This window comes from Carya illinoinensis, chromosome 6, assembly GCF_018687715.1.
Source record: "Carya illinoinensis cultivar Pawnee chromosome 6, C.illinoinensisPawnee_v1, whole genome shotgun sequence".
Lineage (NCBI taxonomy): Eukaryota > Viridiplantae > Streptophyta > Magnoliopsida > Fagales > Juglandaceae > Carya > Carya illinoinensis.
Window position 1 is genome coordinate 32,844,610 of NC_056757.1, and position 23,295 is coordinate 32,867,904.

General features: G+C 35.7%; 3 protein-coding genes and 1 non-coding gene across 4 annotated transcripts; 3 read left to right on the forward strand and 1 right to left on the reverse strand.

The window, feature by feature from the left end:
- Positions 1 to 2,570: 2,570 nt before the first annotated feature.
- On the reverse strand, positions 2,571 to 5,283 carry LOC122313269 (cysteine protease RD19A-like). The gene is made up of 4 exons (XM_043128100.1): positions 4,772 to 5,283; positions 4,281 to 4,400; positions 3,167 to 3,413; positions 2,571 to 3,053 (listed from the first exon to the last, which is right to left on the reverse strand). Exons 1-4 carry the CDS (start codon positions 5,255 to 5,257, stop codon positions 2,773 to 2,775), a joined length of 1,134 nt encoding a protein of 377 aa, XP_042984034.1. The 5' UTR covers positions 5,258 to 5,283; the 3' UTR covers positions 2,571 to 2,772.
- A 1,983-nt stretch (positions 5,284 to 7,266) lies between these two features.
- LOC122313268 (purple acid phosphatase) lies at positions 7,267 to 11,942 on the forward strand. The gene is made up of 10 exons (XM_043128099.1): positions 7,267 to 7,538; positions 7,660 to 7,744; positions 8,005 to 8,230; positions 8,362 to 8,562; positions 8,694 to 8,805; positions 9,071 to 9,300; positions 9,849 to 9,987; positions 10,639 to 10,859; positions 11,291 to 11,412; positions 11,513 to 11,942. The coding sequence occupies exons 3-10, from the start codon at positions 8,054 to 8,056 to the stop codon at positions 11,709 to 11,711; spliced, it is 1,401 nt and encodes a 466-aa protein (XP_042984033.1). The 5' UTR covers positions 7,267 to 7,538; positions 7,660 to 7,744; positions 8,005 to 8,053; the 3' UTR covers positions 11,712 to 11,942.
- Positions 11,943 to 16,531: 4,589 nt separating this feature from the next.
- Positions 16,532 to 22,554, forward strand: LOC122313267 (WD repeat-containing protein 13-like). Its single transcript, XM_043128098.1, has 12 exons — positions 16,532 to 16,885; positions 17,244 to 17,353; positions 17,782 to 17,848; positions 18,807 to 18,954; positions 19,083 to 19,220; positions 19,845 to 19,984; positions 20,452 to 20,499; positions 20,925 to 21,035; positions 21,123 to 21,304; positions 21,678 to 21,799; positions 22,009 to 22,085; positions 22,172 to 22,554. The coding sequence occupies exons 1-12, from the start codon at positions 16,688 to 16,690 to the stop codon at positions 22,280 to 22,282; spliced, it is 1,452 nt and encodes a 483-aa protein (XP_042984032.1). The 5' UTR covers positions 16,532 to 16,687; the 3' UTR covers positions 22,283 to 22,554.
- A 637-nt stretch (positions 22,555 to 23,191) lies between these two features.
- Positions 23,192 to 23,264, forward strand: TRNAE-CUC. The gene has a single exon. It is a non-coding gene; the product is annotated as a tRNA-Glu (tRNA).
- The last annotated feature ends 31 nt before the right edge of the window (positions 23,265 to 23,295 follow it).

Below are 23,295 nucleotides of genomic sequence, written 5' to 3' on the forward strand. Positions count from 1 at the left end.
CATTGTATCGTACATTAAAAAGAGTAACAAATGCATTTAATCGAATCAAGATGCACTTTTAAGTCATTATCTGCGCACTTGAGGGTCTCTGGTTGAGTGAGAGAACACTGTACTTTATGGTATTGATTGTACATTTAATGGTAGGCCTGTGCAGAAAAGGGCTTGACCCGATTAATCCGATAGATCCGATATGGGCCCAACCGACTAAAGTTGGGTTCAGCGGGTCAAACTCTTTACGGGTTTATTACACATCGAAACCGACCAACCCGTCGAAACCGTCCCCATTTCTCTCTCATCCTTAAACCCTGGCATCTTTAGAAATCAGTTCATAATCTCCTACACCGGCCACACCCCTGGACTTCAAGAGCTGTTGTTGGAGTATCTGGATAATTTTAGAATTTCAGAAAAAATGAACGAGCGAGGGTTCTCTGGACAGGATTTTAATGGAAAAGTTCTAACAGGAAGATTCAGTAATGGAAAGGTTCCCTCGTACAGTCGCCGGCCACAGTTTCTTCTAATCTCGGTAATTTCGTACACCATCAAAGATTGATCTCAACGATTTCAGAATTTTAGAAAACAAAAAAAAAAAACCCACCAGTTTCAGCCCTTCTTCCCACAAGAGAAAATCCACTATTTCAGCCTCTCTCTCTCTCTCTCTCTCTCTCTTGATTTTCTGTAGATTCGAAAACATCTACTTAAGAGCGTAACGAAATGGTCTGGTGGGTCTTGTAATCTGGCGGTGGCATGAAGCTGAAGAAATGCGATCTCGACATCATTTTCCACGAGAGCAGGACCGGTTCTTGCCGGTTGAGAAAGTGAGCCAGATCATGAAGAAGGTGCTGCTATCGAACACGAAGATCTCAAAGGACGCCAAGGAGACGGTGCAAGAGTGTGTTTGGTTGGTTGATGGAATCGGAGTGGTTGTGAGAAATGGAAAGAGAGAAATCTGGTTGAAACACTTGGGTCTGCAAATGAAGCTGAAGGATCCAAACTCAGAAGAGCAACAAGTTTGACCCGACTAAAAAATATACGGGTCAGATTGGATTTCCTGCGGGTTGGGTCGGACTAGGCCCAAATTTGATTCGGCTGGGTCGGTGTGCAGGCCTATTTAATGGTATATGATAAATTTATACCGATAAAAATAAATATTATAGTGTTCTGCATCGTGCATATCTCTCTCTCTCTCTCACTTAAAGTCGAAGTTGTCACAACTTGAAATTTTTTACTTTGTGTCAATCTCTCACTTCAACTCCTCAAGATCTGATAATAGGAGGGGATCTCTTTTCAACCAAGATGTTTGGCCCTACATAAATAACTATCACCATACACAGACAAAGTCGGATGAATTTTCAAATTCTGCCAAATCTTCGTCTCCTCGGTTGAGCGTTTGCTTCGACTCATTGGCGATCAAAACCGCAAGCAATTAAAAGTGGTAAAAAAATGAAAATCCTCCCTCCTCCCTTCATCTCGACACAAGATTTTACAATGTGGCCAAAAGTTTCAGGCAACGACTTCGAATATATTTGTGGTGTTTGCACAAAAAGGAAGTTATTTTAACAATTTTAAGATTGAACAATTTTAAAATGTACAAGTTAGTGCATTCATTTAAAAAAAAAATTAATAAATTTATAATTCATGGGAAAAAATTCACAATCTTTTTTTTTTTTTTTAAAAAGAAAACAAAGTTTGCATACTTTAAATTTGTATCTAGATAACTCCAGTTTAGATACCACAAATCATGTCATTAAGCCTTATTTTAGTTGTTTACATATACTTGAATCATCGTACAATTTGTCTTACAGAAACTCTATTTCCACATGGGCTTGAGGAACCCAGCATACACGTCCATCCACGTGTAACAATGAAATTGGGCATTTCATTGTTACACAGCTAGGTTGAAATGCAGTGATTCTCAAATGGCTCATATAAGATTCGGCAACTCCCTGGGTGCATGCTTTTTCGCATTCTAAAACTTCATCTTCTTCTAATATGCTTCTTCTCAGTGCTGGGAGTTCCCTGAAGGATGAAGATATATTTGCAAAATTTTTCTTTAGTTATTTGTTAATAATCTCAAGGCTTTCAAATGCATCCAAGCAATGGTATCAAGTTGAGATTCATGCTTCAAGAGCAGGGGCATGGATAAGTGTTCCAATCCCTACGCTGACTTCTATATTATACTACTACATAAATTTTGAATTCTTATTCCGTTATTCTCCCTTTCCTCTCTTTTGCTCTCTCTAGTTTAAACTTTCAAAACCCCCTTCTTCTCTAGATGCAATTGTAAAGTTAAAAATAGTAGAAATGCAAAGCAGAGGAATATTTTGATTGGTAGCTGAACGATCTACCAAGATGGGGGGTTCAACGGCAATTCCTGTGCAGATTCTCCAGAGCGGGATGGATTTTGCCACTTAATAGGTTAGATTTGCTTCTCTTTCGGATTTGAAATATGTTTTACAAATCAATTTTTGTTTTTTTTTTAAATAATATATTAGCTGACATCAACAATTCCGCAAAAGGTACCCACCGGCCCGTACCTGCAGCAGAACTGTTTATCTCACTGAGAACTTCAGTAAACAAAGTCGGAAGATATTTCACTAAAACATAAAAATACAACATCGTCTTAAATTAACACTGACATATTTCAGTCGGATGTTTTGGGAGAATTTGAAGGACTACGCAAAGTCAAGGATCAGGTTGCCATAAGAATATGCCTGATCCCTTGTATATACATGCATGCGGGGCGATGAATATCGCAAGAATATAAGTTATGCTCTACTGTGAGGTGGCAGTTTGCACCGCAGCAACCGTGGAGACCATGGAGTCGACCCCGCAGATATTGCGGCCCCTGCAGATTTTGTAGAAACCATTCTCTCCCCAGTTTTCACCCCATGAGTTCTTGATAATCCAATATGGCTTCTCTTTCATCCGGACAGGAGCATAGCCAGCAGAGCCGTATCCCACCAATAACACCCCATGATCTAGCCTCTTTGAGCATATGTATGGGCAAGAAACTCCGCCTACATATGTCTGCATGAACACCGCATTGATGGCCACTGCATTTAAGCAAAAATCAAGATTTCAATCATTAGAATTCATTCTAGTAGAAACTTGGGCGCAGCCCATCTAAATATCAAAATAATAATAATTATAACAGAAGTTACCATACCTGCCAGAGGACCATTTTTCACAAGATTAGCAGCAATTTGATCTTCATCAAGGGAGACGACACTGAAGTTGGATACTGATGCTGCAATCTTGCTCTTGTCAAATTTGCAGGTCCCACGATCAGTACCTGTGTAAGGATAGTCCTCCTCTCGCATTAGTCCACCAGCTTTAAGTGTGTACTCAAAGGCGCTATTCATCAACCCACCATTGCACCCAGAATCACAAGAATCCCGTTCCTCTGGATCACACTGCAGAATGACACAAGCTTTATTTAGAAAATGAATACAGAAGAAGAAAGGAATAACCCTCCCTTTTTGGCATTGATGCAGAAGAGTCGGCCCATAACGTTCAGAACACAAGTTTGAAAACAAGATAGAGCACAAGTTCAAAAACATGATAGAGTGGGGTTCATGAAATTTATGAGCGCCTCATTCCTCATTCTATTCAATATATGTATACACAGATGAACATCTAAAGAGATTGTGTAGGATGGCAGGTTTAATGGATCAAATTCAAGTTCTTGTGTAAGTTAATCAATGAACCCCAAATATTTATATGCAACAAAGCAAACTTGACACTTTTTATGGGAAGGCAGCACCATGATTGTTTTATATCATAGTGATAACAACAGCAGTATGACCAAATCCAGGACGAACCTTCCACCATGCATAATCAAGACCTCAAAAGACCATTAACATTTTACAATCCGTCACTCCTGAATACATCATTGTGTACTTCAGAAGCACCCATAACCCAATAAATCTAGCTGAGATAATGCTAGATTCAGAAATGCAAATGAGAGGCTTCAAATGCTAAATTTTTTTCTCGCAATTTCAGCAACGCGCAATGCCAAGATATTTACGAATGCGTAATCAACACAATCCTATTATGCAAGACACCACACCATCTAAATTAATTCTGTAAGAATCGCAACACACACACATACATGCAGATATCAACCACATAGCGATAAAACACCCACACCTAAAATACACAAACGCGCATTAAAGTCTGCTTGATAAATGGCATAAACTAATCGAAATAAAAATTGACATGAAACATCAAGCATACCGCAGAAACTGGAAAGAAAAAAAAAATGAGAGGGAGAACCAAACCTCGTGATCGCAATCCACAAGCTGTTGCTCGCTGAGACTATCAAGCTTCCCTGTGGCAAGGAAGTTAGCACCTTCCAAGGCCCCAGTTGTGCTAAAGCTCCAGCATGATCCGCACGAACCCTGTTTCCCACAAGGCCACAACCATCAAAATAAATTAATTAATTATCAGTAATTGATTCACAATCAAAGTCAACACAAATAATAGTCCATAAACTAAACACAAATCGGCTTAAAAATGTAAACTTAGAAAGAAGAATCGAATACAAACATTTCCACACACAGATAAAACGCTAAAAACATGTCAAAAGCTTAAAAACTCAAAAGAGTACAATTTGTTTTTTTAATAATCAGAGTAAGAATACACATCTGATTATTAGTATCTTAGAAACTTAATAGCTTGAAAAATAATTATAATAAAAATAAACTCCTTTAATAAAAAATGAATACGAATAATATCTAAAATGGCTGTGAATTAAAAAAGAAAACAAGACCTGATTTTTGACGGCGGTTACAGCTCCATGATCTCTCCAATCAAAATCGGTAGGAAGATCTTCGGTCGGCAAAATCGGAGCGTTTTTGGCATCGGAGGGCAGCCTGAGGCGACTCCTGAGACCCAAGAAAGCCCTCCGGAACTCGGACGGGGTCAAGTCGGAGAACTGAGTCACGCCGTGAGTCGCCGACGGGTCCAGACTCTGGTGGCGATGCGCGCGGCGCAGGTTGGCACGGAACACCTTAAACCTGCGGTCATGCTCCTCCTGTGACTCGTACGACTTTCCGAACCTCCGCTTGAAGAGCTCGAAGTGGTGCTCCGCACCCAGCCGCGGGTTGTTGAGGTTCTCCGAGCCGTCGACGACCTGCCGTATGAAGGTTTCGGATTCAGAGGCGCTAAAGACAACATCCTCCACCAACGTCGTCGCAGCCGCCGCGACGACGACGAACAAGAAGAAGAGAGAGAAGAGAGAGAAACGAGGATCCATCGGCTCAGAGAGAAGTATGGGCTGTACAAGCCATAGGATGCTCTTTTATAAGCTAAAGGGTCCACGAAAGGGGGCAATTTCCCGTAATGCTTTCCAAAAAAAGAATAGATCTCCACTGCTAGAAAGTCGGAGCCCACCTTAAGTAACGGTTAAGATCAATTCATTTGTTACCTGCGTTGTAGACGAGAAACCCACTCTGTCGTGTAACGGGAATGCGGTTTGCTTAATCAGGAGGTAAAGATGTGGGAAAGCAATAAAAAGAGGACAGGTGGCGGGGTGTTGGGGTTGAATGGTAGTTGCTTCTCTCACTCAGGTTTGGTTGTTTATTACTTTTTTTTTTTTTGAATTGGGTCACGTGCTTTGTTAGGTTACTCGTAGAGCAAGTGGAGGGGAGGGGACGGGAGGTTGGGCTCTCTGGCGATTTTGCTTGCTGAGATTCCCGAAAAGGTTGAATGGCAGTTGGGTCAGGAACAAGTTGTTTCACTATTCTAGTCTTCTTCTGCTTTTTTCTATTCATTTATTATCTGTTGTCACTATTTTTATTTTTTATTTCTATTATTAGCCTCTGATATCACCTGAGTTATGTAATACTAATATTCTAATATAAGATGATAAATAAGCAAATTAATAATAATATTGAAGAAGTATTATTATAAAGAGATTTTATAAAAATAAATTCATAAATTAATATATTTTTATATGATTTTTTATATTTATTTTATAATAAAAATAAATTTAAAATTAAACATATTGTATCTATCAAAATACGTTAGTTTAATTTTATAAATTTTTTTATTTTACTAAAATATTTTTCTAATATTATTTTGAAGTTTTAACAGAATTTATGATGTGTTGGGCTTTGTATAGGCCATTAAAAACTTTGGGCCTCGAAAATACAAGTCCTATGATTTTTGGGCTTTAGGCCTCAGTTCAACAACTTCGGTTTTAGGTTTTGAAGACTTGGAGTGATGCCTTTCTAGAAGTGGAATCCGGTTCATCTTTTTATTTAGAGAAATACTTTTTACAGTCGGCAAATGCAGTCGGTGTATAGTCGTGGAAAAAAAAGTGAATTAATACAGGACCTACATGAAAAAAAAATTATTTTTTTAACTTTTTTTTATTCATGTAAGTTTTCCTGAATATAAAAAAAAATAATTTTTTTTTATTTATTTTGTATAGTCGACTGTACGCCGACTACATTTACCCACTATATCTAGCAAAGCCGTTTTATTTATTTATTTGGTAAGACCTGAACCGACGGGCCTTCACGTGACTTTGATGGAGCTAACATTAAAGGAAAATGTTATGTTTATTGTTGGTTCTACCGCTGGAGTTTACCCCCGTGCTTTTTTATATTTTTTTATTATTATTATGTTTTACTTAATGATTAAGTAAGTATTTTTTAATAATATTATAAAATTTTTTAAATATTTAAATATATTAAAAATATATATATTTAAAAAAAAAAAAAAAAAAAAGGAGGATCTCAAATGCACGAGCGGCCCCAGCGGCCACTCGGGAGCTCCCAACGTTAAAAGATGCGATGGATCATCTCGGGCGGGTTTCACCTATAGAAGAGTCAAGAGCTGCAGTTGTCGGCACTTGATTAACTCATAAATGACAGGCACATTGACAAATGATACTTTTTGAATATGAACTCGATCAAGCTTTATATTCTAACTTTAGGACTTAATGGATGTGCTAATCTTATAAAAAATTAGACACGCGCGGGCTTATAATATTTTAATATCCTATAACTAAAATGTTTGGATATTACGAAATATTTATGTTCTGTCTATCTTTATTTTAAATTGTATTCGATAATAATTAAAAATAAAAAAGATGTAGTCCTCAAAATCTATTCCTCTTTTACTTTCTTTTTTTTTTTCATTTTTTTCTATTATATTATATTTATTTCACAATGGATCTCATATTTTATCTACATTTCTCGTATACAATATGCTAAAATTTCACAATCTAAACTACAAATCATTTTCCTAAACTCATGATTTCCCTTTTGAATTAGACCATCTGGGCAATTGATTGAATCATAGACAAGACACATCCTAAGATTTTAGCACCATAACCCAAATCTTCTATCCAACATACACACAACTATGCAACATCCGCTTTTAACTATAGTCAAACATAGGAAACCCGTCGAAACAGAACTATACGTACAATTTCCAGACCGTAAAGCTGTTCAAGAATCAAAGTTAAAACTCCGGACTCCAAAGTCAGCTTTTACATAAAATCGTCGTCGTCGGCTGAAGCCTGAAAAGTTAAGTATTTCTACAATTTATTAATTATGTTCTTAATTTATTAATAAATCTTAATCCAATGCTTCTCCGTTTAAAACTAGGCGCTTTTTGTTTGTTTGTTAATGTTTATTTAAATTCCAGGACAACTGGTTGGGGAAACCGCATCGTTAGCGCCCTGAATTCTGTATATTCGTAAGGAGCTCTGAATATTCGGTGCATTTTCCAGGTAAGTAGGAAACTGAGTGTAGTCGTTTTATATATGACGAAGAGGAAGGAGGGTCTTGGCTCTTGAGCTGAAAGGGGTCCCCGTGGGTTAGACAGTGTTAAGGATAAGGAGTCAGATCGTGATAAGTCCATCCGAGTTTAGAAGACTGGCTTAATTAGACTTTGTTTTGTTTTCCACTAATGATTCTGTTGTACAAACTCTTCCTCTATTAATACTACATGCTGCACGTTGTTTTGTGTGGTTAATTTTTTCATCAACAGTCAGGAGCTTGACTTGGGTTGTTCGGGAGAAGGTCGCTCAAGAATCAAGATGGGTCTGCGGTTTTCTTCTTCTTCTTGGGTAGCAATTATCTTGGTTTTGAATGTGGTGGTGATGTGTAATGGCGGGAAGACCAGCAGTTTTGTGAGGAAAGTTGAGAAGACTGTGGATATGCCTCTTGATAGCGATGTCTTTCAAATTCCTTCTGGCTATAATGCACCTCAACAAGTACCTTTCTCCCTCCTTCCCCCTTTTTTGTTCTTCTCCTTTAATTTTCTTACACATGAGACCAATTCTTGAAGTTTTATGGTTTTTGGGTTTTATTTCGTTGTCTGATATGTGGGCGTTTGTGAATTAAGGTTCACATAACACAGGGAGACCATATGGGGAAGGCAGTCATAGTTTCATGGGTGACTGTGGATGAACCGGGTTCCAGTACAGTGATTTATTGGAGTGAAAACAGCAAGGAAAAGAAACAGGCCGAAGGCAAAGTTCATACTTATAAGTTCTACAATTACACTTCTGGTTTCATTCATCACACTACCATCAGAAACTTGAAGGTGACTGAAATATTTCACACAACTGTTTAGTCTGTTTCAGTAGACTGCTCTGACACTATTCCTCTGTTCCTGTTCTGCCTCTGTTTATGTAGACTGTATTGATATATTTTTCTTAATCTTTATTGGGGCAGTTTAACACCAAATATCAATACGTGGTCGGGATTGGGCACACTCCTCGGCAGTTTTGGTTTATAACTCCCCCTGAAGTTGGCCCTGATGTGCCTTATACCTTTGGTCTAATTGGTAAGTATTCTGCATCAAATCTGCAAAAGGAGTTCGCCAAATCCACATGAGACAGTATTCAAAATAATGATTATCATTTGTTTTTTATATACTTTTAAAAATAAAAATAAAAATAAATAAAAGGAAAGAGTATTAGTTGCATGGGTCTTAAGGGATTCAGTGATGTACTTATATCAGCAATAATGCTATGTGTTCATTTTTATATTTGTTTTTACCTATTATAACTTGATTTATGCCTTTTCGAACTAATGGGTGTCATTTGTAGGGGATCTTGGTCAGAGTTTTGATTCAAACAGGACGCTTACTCATTATGAGTTAAACCCACAGAAAGGGAAAACGGTGTTGTTTGTTGGGGACCTCTCTTATGCAGACAACTATCCAAATCATGACAATGTTAGATGGGATACATGGGGAAGGTTCGTCGAGAGAAGTGTTGCTTATCAACCATGGATATGGACTGCAGGGAATCACGAGTTAGATTTCGCCCCTGAAATCGTAAGAATCTCTTGGAACGTTTCCTTGTTTGGTAGAAAATTAAGTCTATAATTAAGCATAATATCACGTGTTCTGTAATTCTAAGTACCAACATCTGCTTTCACATTAGGGACTACTTTTTGTCTTGTCGTTGTAATTTATAGTAGTGGTTCATTCCTCCCTATTGAGCTAAAGTTGAGCTCTTTTCTCATGTGCATCCAAGGGCTACTTCTCAATGCCTTGACAGGCCACTGCGTCATATTGCTTTACAAGATAAGACTAAGCTGCGATTACCTTCACTATTCCCTTTGGATTCTGATAATGCAAATACTTCTTATGGCAAAACTCCCCCTTTACTTACCTGAGAAAAGACAATTTCCCTTTGAACTATCCGTCGTATACAATGACAAGAGGTCTTAACATGGCAAAGATAACATAATATGTCATTCAACCAGGCTGCCATTAACATTACTTTCCTTTTACAGTTCTACTCTTCTTTGATATGATTTTGACTCACAATTTTTGCATTTCTGGATATAATTTTCTAAGTTTCTGAACTTTGATTGCAGGGTGAAACAAAACCTTTTAAGCCTTACACTCGCCGTTATCATGTGCCTTATAAACCTTCAAAGAGTACTGCTCCCTTTTGGTATTCAATCAAGAGAGCTTCAGCTTACATCATAGTGTTGTCTTCATATTCAGCATATGGTAAGCATGCATTTGTGTTGCATGATATATTGATCTGAACAGTGTCATGAACACAGACATGTACAAACTAGCAACTTGAGGTTTCATCTTTTTTTAGCGGTTTTGATGTCTGTTAAGTAACATGGTAATTGCAAGAGTTTATAATGCATACTGGGTAAGACAATCCAGTAAAGGTGGGTGATTTGGATACTCCTTACTTTTGGTAGGATCTGGATTCTCTAAGATCTCTACGATAAACATTAATGTGAGAATATCCCTACCCTTGAATTTGAGAACAATGGTAGGGATTTAAAGAAATCCACCTGAAAGATAGACTTGGAAGTCTGGAGGATCTTAATCCCTTTTGGTAAAGATCAATTCCTTTGTTTTTCAATAAGTACCACTCCAGTTCTTCGATCACACCTGCCTACCATCTTATACTGTTTAAATCTATTAAAATAATCCTCATTTCTTTTATTCTTATACAGTAAACACAATCTATCCGTATATGTGAGGTTGCTACTACAATGTTGTGTTTAGTGTCAGTGCATTGATGATGGCATATGTTTATGTATTTTCATTAACTGATGTCAACTAAGCTTAAGTAGATTAATTTTTGCCAAGCAAAAAGAAAGAAAGAAAGAATAGCTTATCTTTACTTTTTTTTCCCAGGTAAATATACGCCTCAATACCAATGGCTCGAAGAGGAACTACCGAAAGTTAATAGGGCCAAGACACCTTGGCTGATTGTTCTTATGCATTCCCCTTGGTATAATAGCTATAACTATCATTATATGGAGGGGGAAACCATGAGAGTAATGTTTGAGGCCTGGTTTGTGAAGTACAAAGTTGATGTGGTATTTGCTGGTCATGTTCATGCTTATGAGCGATCTGTAAGTCCTCCTTGCCTTTTAGAAGTTTTTGAAGTATGAGTTTTGACTGTGGTGTAACTTGTCTTTAATTAATTTCCTCTTTTTCCTGGAAATCTGTGTTAGAGAAAGATTTTAAAATTTAGCAGCATTGCTAAACCCTGCGTCCCAAAATATATAAATAATCAGGTTGCAAACAAAAAATGTTTGGATGGGAGAAACAAAATATGCTCAAACTGCAGTCTGTAATCTTCATCTTCTATCTACCCTTATAATTTTTTTTTTCTTTTTTTTTTCCTAATGATGCTCCACACTGACAATCTTGCATGTTCATAAAGCAGACACAAATCCAGACCATTTGATGTCAATATATATATAACTATCTATTCTCTGGCAACTGAGACTTCCTTCCTTCTGATGTTGATTGACAACTAACATATATATATATATCACAGGAACGTGTATCCAACATTGCCTACAATGTCATAAATGGTATTTGCACACCGGTAAAAGATCAATCAGCGCCTGTATACATAACCATTGGTGATGGAGGGAACCTCGAAGGCTTAGCAACCAGGTAAGACTATTCATTAATGGAGTATAGAGATGAACTCAAAGTGCTATTTGGTTTCCTGTTTCTCGGCATCATTTAATTTATGCTTTCTTCTCTGGTGCAGCATGACCGAACCACAGCCAGAGTACTCAGCTTATCGGGAGGCAAGCTTTGGTCATGCCACTTTTGATATCAAGAACCGAACCCATGCTTACTACAGTTGGCACCGCAATCATGATGGATATGCAGTGGAAGCAGATTCCATGTGGTTTTTCAACAGATACTGGCGTCCAGTTGATGATTCCACAAACTCCCAATCATGATGATATTAAAATCTGTCTTATGCTCTTTGAAATGAGAAAATCTATTTAAAAACCTTATTTTTTATATACTAGCATACTATTGATCTGGAAGCTTTCCACATCAATTATGCCAAAAAACGATTGGTGTTCTGATTTTTTTAAGTTATAATGGGTCCCACTATAAGTGATATGTTAACACATCAGTTTATGTGTAACAAAACTCCTTTGAAATAAATGATCTTTTGTAGTTCATTTTGGGCGGAAAAAAGCTCTCATACCAATTTCAATATTTTCTTCAACCCTAATGTGCTCCACCTCCCTGTACGCACTTGGGTATTTTGTTTTCAAACTCATCTTTTCAAGCTATCTTCTCCTGCTGTGTAAATTGGGTGTGTAATTGGAATGTTGGGATTGGACTCCCCAGCTTCAAATGCCTTTCCACATGCGCCTATATGTAGATCATTGATGTAAAACTAGAATAAAAGACAACAGCAAATGAAACCTACATCAACTAATCAAGTTTTAAGGTGGCAAAAGGCATTACCAATGTTGTTACCAAAAAGCATTCCCCGTGTAACAGCCCGCTAGAAATTCAATTGTGAAATTTCTATTAACTTTAGGAACCTCGTGAAAACCCCATAAATTTTCACGAATCTATTAATCGTATAGATTTTTGTCTAACTATATAGTTAGTGTTATTATTTACTATGGTATCAGAAGTGTGTTTTTGATTATTGGAGATAGTTAGAAGTGTCAAAATGTATTATGGTTTGTGCCATTAGATTCGGAGGGTTATTTAAAGTCTTATGGCGCAATAACTTTTTTTCATATTTTCGGACAAAACGTCTGTTCAAAACTGTAGATATTATTGGATAAAAAGAAATATCTTGAGATAATTTTCATGAATATTATTGGGTAAAAATATTTTGAGTTGATTTTTATAGATATATTAGATAAAAATATCTTAAGTTGATTTTTTGTAGATACTATTGGATAGAATATTATAAGATAATCTTTTATAGATATTTTGGGTAGGAGAAAACTACACTCAACTCTCAACTCCAGTCTCATCTCTTCCATATCTCATCCATAAGTATCTCCAGCCACCTCTCCCCACGAAATTATTTTCATTTATACTTTTCATTAAAAGAATATCAAATACTCTCTCTCGGACAGCTTTTAGGAGTTCTTTTGCATGTCCATTTCGAAGCTTTTGTAAGTGTTTTATCATAAAGTCTTCTTCATATAAGTTGTTCCTTTTTTAGTCTCGTTTACATGGATATATTATTTACCCCATTTGAAGATCATTTGGTCAGTCAAATATTATATAAACTATAGAATGGTCATTCTGGGAGATAAACTGGACAATATGTTATAGTTTGGAGTTTTTGACCAAGCTAATGGATAGATATTGGTTCGAAATTTTTATGGAGTATTGTTAACATGTATATGTGACTATTGGTTGAGGATTTTTGCATAATTAAAGGTTTTGATGAAAGATTTTCTTAGATTTAGAAACTTAGAAACTGGAAGAAGAAAAACAGTTTCTGTTTTGAGAAAGTTTAACTCTTTGGTGGTCTAAATCTATTCCAATGACTTTAATAATTTTATTGGAGGATCCTAAGCATCTTATATACATGTTATATTATTATTTTGAAGATATTTGATGTTAGTTTCAAAGATATGAAATTTTATGCAAAGAGATATTCAGATAAGCCAAAGTGTGGATATTCTTGGCTAAATTTATGTTTTGGTTAATTTCTAACCATGTGATCTTGAATTAGAAACTTATATATGTTTTAGGACATCTTTTTAAACCATGTGATGGTTTGGTTTGAAGATCATATATTTATAAGTCATAGATCAAGAGATTTATCAAAACTAGTTGAGGAAAAAGTTTCTATATTTGGACTAAGTGTAAAACCAAAAACTCCAAATGTTATTTTGTGATTTTGATGACTTTAGTTTAATGATTTAAAGCATGGTTGATGTTAGGATGATATTATGAATATGTTAGAAGTAAGATTTGATTTTTAAAATTCTTGGAGATGTTTTGATTTAATGTCAAAACTTGTGATTCAAGTGCTTGGATCTTTTCACAAAAAAGTTTGGTGTTGATTATTAGTTTTTTCTAAATAGATGTTTTAAGTATGGTTTTGAACTTATGATTGGAAGATGTTTGTTGCAAAATTTTGGTTTAAGCATGAGTTTTGAAGTTGGAAGGAATTGCAACAAAAATCAAGGGAAATGGCCTATGGATGTTTCGGCCATAGTGTGTTTTTCATAGTTATGTTTTGTTTTAAATTTTTCTAAGTTGATATTTAAGTTTAGGACAAAATTTATATGAGGAATGTAAATTTTGAAAACTTTTGGAGTTAGTATGCAAAATCCTTAAGTTATGGGTAAAATGGTCATTTTCCCACATGTAGAGAGTAAAATGAAAATTTTACTCTTTAAGTTAGTATTTTTCATATTTCAAATTATTAGTGATTTAGTTCTAACTTTTAGAATCACTAATTACAGTTCCTCGTGATCGCACTTGAAGTTTTATAAGAAACGCGGAGATCGAGGTAAGTTAGCTTTTAACTTACTAGCAGTCTACTGTGTATGTGTGCTAAGTAAAGAAACTACAGTGTATATATGTGTGTTATCATATATGTCATGCCATGCCAAGTTATCACGTAATTGTCTATTATACAGAATTTATTCTGTCATAAAATTTTTATCTGTTACATAATATATTCTGTCATGTATTACTGTACCTTACAAGTACGTCATGCTAAGTATGCCATCTATTACATGTATGTCAAGTCATGTAATATTCACTGTTACAAGTATGTCATGTTAAATATGTTGTCTATTATATGTTATGCCATGTTACGAAATGTTTCTATCTCAAGTTGGTCATGTATTTCAAGTTATGTTCAAGTCACGTTATATTACTTCAGGGTTTCAGTCATTTCGTATTCCAGTCACGTTTCATCTTGATTACTTATGTATGGGGTCACAGCAATTGTGGCGCATACACTACGTGAGACACAACAATTGTGATACGTAGAATACATTGGGCCACAACAACTGTGGAGTATGTATTTAAGCAGTTAAAGAATAAGTTTGCGTAGAATACATGGGGCCACAACAACTGTGAAGTATGTATTTACATGTAGAATACATGGGGCCACAACAACTGTGGAGTATGTATTTTTCATGTTAATTCAAGTTTCAAAGCAAGTTCATGCTAAGTCAAGTTTCAGATCAAGTTCATGTCAAATCAAGTTCAATTCATGTTTCAATTTAAGTTATGTCAATTGTGCTATGTTATACGCCAAGTTATGCTTTAATTACTTATGAATTTGATTATGCATTTATGTTTTTACTGTCATCCATGCATTATTAGCTTGTGTAGAAGTTTTTTGTTAATTTACTGAGATTTGTAATCAAATCTCATTTTGGTAGTCCCAACTACCATTCCCCCCGAATGGTAGATTTTGTTACAGGACCTGAAGGAGAATCAGGAGCTGATCAACTAGACACAGTTGACTAAGCAACGGTGCGACATCAATGTTAATATAGTAATTAACGTAAATTACTACTTGTACGATTGAGTTGCATCTCTAGTACTTTTTGGATCATAACCATTTTGGACTAGTGTTGTGATCTTAGTTGTTTAATAGGTTTTTATGTATGAAGTATGTTTTAAGCATTTGGGATATTTTCAATTTGGTGCATAGTATTGCTAAAGAAAAAAAATTTATTCGCTGCGAATATTGCATATTGTTAAATGCATGTTAGGAACATTGCATCTTATATGTCATGAACGGGGGCAGGTAACCTTGTATTGCATGTCTCGACGCTTCAAATGTCCATCCAATCCCAAACAGAATTTGAGGGCGTCACACCCCGTGTGTCTCCCCTCCCCTCCTTTCCTTCACCAGCGATGTCTACCACCCTAGGATGATTCTCTAACCAATAGACAACAATCGTCAGTCACACGACCATCCCAGCCATGCAAGTTCATCGCAACCACACACTCTCATATCCCTATTGGTGGTGCCACTTCCACCACTGGTGGCTTCTGTCCACCCTCATGTGGTCCTCGACCACCATGGCAACTATGGGAAGGAGGGGAGGAAAGAAAGACGGGAAGAGAGAGAGAGAGAGAGAGAGAGAGAGAGGGGGAAGATGCACACTGGTACTATACCAAATCAGTGTATAAGATCATTTTGTGTTTCTAGTATTTTCCTATGTAGCCTTTAATATTTATATATATAATTTTTCATCAAAGTTAAAAACAATGACTTTAATATAGACTTGCAAAACAAAAATAATTATAATTAATCCCCACAACAGAAAAGTCTTTTTTCATAAATATAAAAAAGATAAAAATCATAAATTTAATCCCAACTAGCAATACTTTGGTGTTACAGATAAATAAAAAAAATACAGAAATGCTATTGTCACCAAAAGTTGGATTTTAACAATTTTTTTATTTAGTGATTATGTAAATATTTTTTAATAATATTATAAATTTTTTTCAAAAAAATGAATAAAAAAAATTCTTATCGAGATCGGTCTCATGTTACATCCTGTATAGCACTTTTCTAAAAAATATATGGAAGATAAGATGAATTACAATTTTTTAATAATTTTATTTTAAACTTTATTATTTTTAATTACAAAAATGACAGATCACCTGGTTATTATATTACAATAATAATATGTTTTTAAAACTTTTAGTTTGACCTTTTATTTTAATTTGATGTGTTTAAATGTTTAAAAAATATTATTTTATTAATAATCAGAAATTGTCTCTTATTTTATATCCACTGCTTACGTCATACTCAAATAAATTAAAACATTTATCGTCTCCCGGCTCTCTCTTCTACCTCTATCTCCGAACTCGCGGACTGATCGATGACCATCCTCCCATTTGCAGGAAAATAAGAATTCGTGTAGCGAACAGTCACCTATGAAGGATCCGCAGGAAGCTTCATAGAATGGCGGAGCAGACCAGCGAGGTGAAGAGTAGCGCAGTAGAGGAAGAAGACAATAAGAAGAATAAGAGTGGGATCGTAGATCCAGAGCTCTTCAGTTGCTTGCTTCAGCCTGTAACCGCAAATTCTGATCCCGAGTACAATGGAACTCGTCGACTCCTTCTTTGCCTCAAGGCCGAGTCCGGTGTTTTTCGCCGCAGAGTAAACTCTTCCATCTTCCGCCATTTTTTAGCTTAATCTTCCATATAAATATATATATATATATATATTATATGCATGTTATGTATATGTGTGTGTTTGTATTTGCATATATGTCTAATTAGGTTTTATTAATTGGAGCTATGCTTAAAATTTTGGAAACCTGTGAATGTGTAGGGCGTGGTGATTTAAATTTTTTTCAAAGTAATTGCTTGTTATTGGATTTGGTAAAGGTTTCGATTTTTAATGCATTCTTCTTGTTACGATTGAGAATTTTCCTCTGAGAACAAATTTCGCTTCATTTTGAGCAGTAGATTCGAGTTATAGCATTGCTATTCTTTTATTTTTATTTTGCCCGAAGGATTGGAGATGCAATGGAAAAGGTTATGTGGCCTACCGTAATTACATTGGCAGGCCAAGGGATTGGGAAAGTTTGAAGTCACCAAGCGTTCAAGGCACTCCCGGAAACAGGTTACTAAAATTTTTATTGACGAGTTCAATACTAGAATTCACAATTGTGGGAAGAGAATCACCTTTTTCTTCCCTCGGAAATAGAACCTATTATTTCCTTATGAGTTGGTTTATTAGATGAATTGGCGGTAGGATTATATTATACCGCAAAACCTAATCTGTATATGATTATCCCTATTTTGGCCTACTTTTACAGAAGCGAAGCCTAGATTCATTCTGTAACATGATATTTTGTTGTTTAAAGTAAACTTATTATATTTTCTTTGTTTTAACCTATCTAGAAAAGTGTCTATAGATAAATATTTTATTTGATAGTCAGAAACCATGGAGAACTTTGTCTTGGAAAATTTATTAGTAATGGGTGCTGTTTTAAAGTTATGTTTCATACAATTTCTGACGTCAGGATGATTTACTGGTTGATGCATCAGTGGCCGATGGATTCCACCTTCAAGTCCACATTCCTTGTTTGAGGTGGACAGCTGGAGTTCTGGCAGGGTATGTTTTAATCATTACGGATTCCTGTTCTTTATGCTGCAATTATTTTTGCTTATTAATTCTTTCTTTTTCGTTTGTCGTGATATATTGATAGTAAAAATAGTAACTTTGTAGAATCTAGTACATTGTTTGACTACATGGTCTGTTGAGCATCAGGAACTGGCCACAATGTAGTGCCTATTCTGCATACCGCATGTTCACTTTTAAGTATTTGATATTGAAATTTTATTTTACTTACAAAAAAAAAGTATTTGATATTGAAATTAAGACCCAATTAGTCATCTCTATTGTACCATAATGACCCAAGGGTATCAATACCTTTTCCATATAGGTTTCTTACATGCTCATCAGAGCTTGTATATTTGCCTCAGTAAAATGTGTAAGCGAGGAAGAAAAAAGAGACTAGCTTCATTTCAAAATTAATTTCATGCATTTCTGGTTTACGAGAGAACTCACCACATCTTCTAGCATACTGAACCATTCTGACTGGGTATTTTATGAGATGTCAAAGGTGCACCACTGCAACATTGATGGTATTGACATTTAAAAGAACATACAATATACAGGAGAAAAGAGAGAAAAGGGGGGGGGGGGGGGGGGGGGGGGGGTTGCCCTACAAGCACCCCATACAAGCTGCACAGTAGTAAAAAAGCTTAAATATTTTTGGAAATGGACCAATAACTTGGTCTGGTCCAATGCCTTCTCAACCCAAGGGCCAAGGATAGGGGACTGCTTGAGTGGCGGTTTTGGGAAGCAGTCCCCGAGTTGGGCTGCCTTGAGAAGTTCCTGCATCTGCTGTAGTGATCTATGAGACATTGATTTCCAGTTTGGTTTTTAGTTAAGTTAGAGGAGGTTCTTTTAGCAGTGCATTTGAACAATGCAAGAGCTGAACACTGTTGTTCTCACTAGTTTCTTTCATTTCATTCTGATAGCTGTCTTACAATTTTTCTTTTTTCAGGACCTGCAAAGTGGCAATCCAGATTCAACTCGCAGATCAAGTTTTAGTTCAAATGCAAGTGATAATGATCACCCACGTCAACGAGGGGCTGAGCTTGCATATTCTTTTGTAGGAATGCATTGCATCTTTGATCAGTGCAAAGCTTCTGGTATTTTTTCCCCGAGCACCAATGTAGACTGGTTATGTTGCTGTCTGACATCATAAATTTGACTTATGTTGAAGAAAACCTTATTAGCCTATAAAAAAAAAAGCTTATCAAAAAAGCTTGATGTGCAGTTACGGTTTTGAAGTTTGGGCAAATGAGATCCGATCTACTTGCATATGGAGCATCAGATGGAACCTTGACAGTATGCACAGTGTCAGGACCACCTTCAATCATCAAGGAATTGAAAGGTCACTCCAAAGATGTTACAGGTTGGATTGGCTGGTATTGTTTCTGTTGTCTTTTCTTATATCGTATAATTTCATATTTGTAATAAATGCCTGTCTACAGCTTGGTCAATATACATGTAGACTGTGATCAACAATGACTTGAAATCTGATGTAACTCTTATATTTATAAATTGGGCCACAGATGGGTGCTATACTTTAGCACTTTCCTTTCACACAAAGTAACACTAGGGCTGGGGGTGGTAGGGTCCTATATTGCAGGCCCCAAAACTTGTCCTTGCCATCTTAAAATTATTTTTGTTGAAGTTTATGGTCCTATGGTCTCAAAAGCTGTTGGGCTTATTCACCCCTGTAAGAATAGGATGGCAGGTGTGTTAGGGGTTCAAGTTCCTAATGGTGTGCAAGTCATAGCATGAGATTAATTACATGTTGGGGCCAATTAAAAATAATTATGTGTTGGAGAACATAATAGAAGTAGGGGTTTATGATCCTTTTGAACATCGATAAAGCTAATAAATATGTGAATTAGTATATTTTGGTGCAAATCATACCTACTGTTTATGTAGTATTTATGGAGGTTTATATACAATGTTTTAAAATTGGAACCAAGTATTGCATCATGCTTCTAAAATACTAGTGCTTTCTCAGACTTTGATTTCTCCTCAAACAATCAGTACATTGCGTCATCGTCGATGGATAAAACTGTGAGAGTATGGGAGATAGCAAAAGGACTTTGCATTCGAGTAATATATGGAGTTTCTTCACAATCATGTATTCGTTTTCACCCTGTAAGTATACACTAATGTCAATAGCATATGTTCACAACAATAAATCACACTGATATATATTTTCAGGATCCTCCTTGTTAGATCTAAATGTTTTAACATGTTTTTCATTGCATAAGCAAGCCTGGATTACCTAAATCAAAAGATTAAGTTCCTGTGCTAACCCGTTTGGGCCCTTTAGATTGATATACAACTTCTTTACCTATCAAAAGAAATGTTCCTGTGCTAACCTTCGAGTTGTTTTGGTCCCAGTTCTCTCAAATATTGCACTGAAGTTATTATGAACTTCAGATCCTCATCTGATTTATATTTTTATTTATTTGCTCTTCTTATAATAGCTTTGGAGGCTATATGTTATCTGTTGAGAGTTATGATGCATATCATAACAAAAGGAAATTTTGTCCTTTTTGGTATTTCTTATTTACCTTATTTTTCATTAAAGGTCTGTTTTGTCTTTCATATTGATGCAGGTAAACAACAACTTCCTTTCAGTAGGCAATTCAAACAAAGAAATCACTGTAATTACTTGTTACCCTCTCTTTTGCATATCAAGAAAAAAGGAAAGGTTATATCCCTGGACTAGCATGATAGCTTCTGGATTGTTGTCTCGTTGCAATCCTTTTATTTTAAGTTTTTGCTGGGAGAAAAATAATAGATTCCATCAAATTATTCAAATATTTTGTATGTTTAGGAATATGCATCTTGACTTTGACAAATTAGGTTTGCTTGTTAGATTATATTGCTGAGCTATATACCACAATTTTAAGAATATAACATGAGGTTGATGTAAAAGTGAGCCTGCCATATCATATCCTAGCCTTGCAATTATCACATCCTAATGTGTTTCTGTGCAAATGTTCTTGTCTGATACACATATACCATATCCTTGTCATGGTTCATAGATCCTATCTCATTAGTGACATTTTTTATACTGGTATACCAGGTAATTAATTTCAGCACAGGGAGAATTATTAATAAAACAGTCTTTGATAGTGAGGTGACCTCTATGGACCATGATCACACTGGCCAGCTCATCTTTTGTGGGGATGCGCGGGTATGATCCTCTGTAATCATCTTATATTTTCATGATCTGATGAGCTCACATGTTCTTTTGCCATTGTTATTGGAACAATATGTGCAGGGATGTATTTACTCCGTTAGTATGAACTCTCACACGGGAGCATTGTCCCGTTCTCACCGCCATCGAAGTACCCGAAGGCAAAAATCCCCCATTACAACTGTGCAGTACAGAAGTTTCTCCCTACTTGCTCGAGGCCCTGTTCTGCTGACATGTACTCAAGATGGAAGTTTATCCTTTTTCAGGTCTCTTCAGCTGAATATATGCCTTAAACTTTCATGGCCATGTTTGGTGGCAATGAAGGAATGGGAATGAGATTCACATTATTGCCCAGATCCACATATGGGGCAATGGTATGGAGATCTCAGTTCTGTCTGTTGGGAAATGATTTTACCAGGTTTTTGGTGTAAAATCATACCAATGGATGGACATGGTATTCTGATTCCCCCACCCTTGGAGATAAGAATTTAATACTTTTTGTTGTTTCTAAGTGCACTCAAATGAAGGTATCAGAATACCAGGTCTGGGTATCTCATTCCCAGATTTCATTTCCATCAACCACTTGGGGCCTTCTGTCCTTGTCCTGAAGCACTGATAATAAGGTTTGCATGTTCTTAGTGTCGCTTTGGAAATACAAGGTTATTTGACTCTTCGTTGCTCGCTTAAGTTAACTCAACAAATACATAGCATTCGAGCTTCCTTCTGTCCTCTGCTTTCCCTTGAAAAAGGAGAATACATAGGTTTGTATGTCTCAATCAACATTCCATATTCTCCATTACTATAAGTTTTTTGCTACTTTCTCATGATATGAAAACCCAACACCATCTAAAGATGGTATGAAATCATGAAACTGAGATTTTCTATGAATCTACATACTTCCCTGCAGTCAAATGAAAAGAAAAATCTTTGTTGATTCTTGCTTATATTGTGATTTTGTTGTAAAATGTAGTTGCTGGAAGTGAGGATTCGAATGTATACTTCCATGATTTAACTCGGCCGACGAATACATGTGTAAACAAGCTACAGGTCCATCTTATTTTCCAATTGGGTTTTAATGATAAACTGCATCTATCAATCAGCTTTTCAGCCTGACCCAACTACTGTGACTGCAGGGTCATCGCTTTCCAGTTGTGTGTGTTGCTTGGAACCATGGAGAGAAGTTGTTGGCCTCATCTGATTTTTCTGGCACAGTTATTGTATGGAAGAGATCGAAGACAAGTTAAAATAAAAATACAACATTATACAGGAATAGAAAAGGTTCTAAACACGTACTCTCGTAAAGACTGGTGCAGGAGCAGGACATTATCTTTGTTTGGTTGATTTTGACATTCTTTTGTGAAATCTTTTGTACCATTTGCAGCTGATCACTTAACATGTATTGGGTTGTACTATACCGTTGATTGTATCAGTCAGATCAGGAAACTGAGTGATTTGCATTTGAACCAATGTTGTATTCTTCAATTTCTGTTGAATCTAATCTGTTTTTTTATTTTTATTTTTAAACATATCAAATACTTGAGCAAATAACTAAACATTTTCTGGGAAAAAAATTAAAAAAAATTAAAAAAAAAAAAACACTTAAAACATTCACTGGATGTTCTTATTATTCAATCATAAGCTCGTTGTTCATGCATCGAACCGATCTTCAAAATATTAAGACAGACCTCATTTGTTTTCATCAGAGTTGAGTTGAGATTAAAGTTAAAAGTTGAATAAAATATTATTATAAAATATTATTTTTATATTAAAATTAAAAAAAGTTAAAATGTTTATTTTATTTTGTATGAGAATTTAAAAAATGTATAATGATTAAGTAAAATGAGATGAGATATTTTGTAAAAATGAACAATGTGGTATAACTTCAACAGTCTATCATTTAGAATAGACACTTCTACTCATCATCCTTATATCACATACCATATTTTATTTTTTATTTTTTATTTTGTTTTTACTATATTAAAAGAGTTTTTTTACTCATCATTTATATATCACACATTTAATAGAAGAAAAAATAAATAAAAAAATCATGTGCCTGAGATGATGAGAATAATTTTTCATTTAGAATAAATAATCCAGTTATTAAAAGAATATTACAGTAATTAAAATTTAGTTATTCGACAACTGATCAACATTCCGTTGTAGTCTAGTTGGTTAGGATACTCGGCTCTCACCCGAGAGACCCGGGTTCGAGTCCCGGCAACGGAATGAGTTTTTTAAGTAATGGGATTGCCACCTC

Excerpts from the sequence above, each read along its gene's own strand:
- LOC122313269 (XM_043128100.1), bottom strand. The coding sequence starts at position 5,257 with ATGGATCCTCGTTTCTCTCTCTTCTCTCTCTTCTTCTTGTTCGTCGTC. Across the intron at positions 4,401-4,771 it reads TAACCGCCGTCAAAAATCAG|GGTTCGTGCGGATCATGCTG; the intron begins GTCTTGTTTTCT and ends TGTGGGAAACAG. Across the intron at positions 3,054-3,166 it reads GAAAAATGGTCCTCTGGCAG|TGGCCATCAATGCGGTGTTC; the intron begins GTATGGTAACTT and ends GCTTAAATGCAG.
- LOC122313267 (XM_043128098.1), top strand. The coding sequence starts at position 16,688 with ATGGCGGAGCAGACCAGCGAGGTGAAGAGTAGCGCAGTAGAGGAAGAA. Across the intron at positions 17,354-17,781 it reads CAAGGCACTCCCGGAAACAG|TGGCCGATGGATTCCACCTT; the intron begins GTTACTAAAATT and ends TTGATGCATCAG. Across the intron at positions 19,985-20,451 it reads CATGTATTCGTTTTCACCCT|GTAAACAACAACTTCCTTTC; the intron begins GTAAGTATACAC and ends ATATTGATGCAG.
- LOC122313268 (XM_043128099.1), top strand. The coding sequence starts at position 8,054 with ATGGGTCTGCGGTTTTCTTCTTCTTCTTGGGTAGCAATTATCTTGGTT. Across the intron at positions 8,806-9,070 it reads TTATACCTTTGGTCTAATTG|GGGATCTTGGTCAGAGTTTT; the intron begins GTAAGTATTCTG and ends TGTCATTTGTAG. Across the intron at positions 9,301-9,848 it reads TAGATTTCGCCCCTGAAATC|GGTGAAACAAAACCTTTTAA; the intron begins GTAAGAATCTCT and ends CTTTGATTGCAG.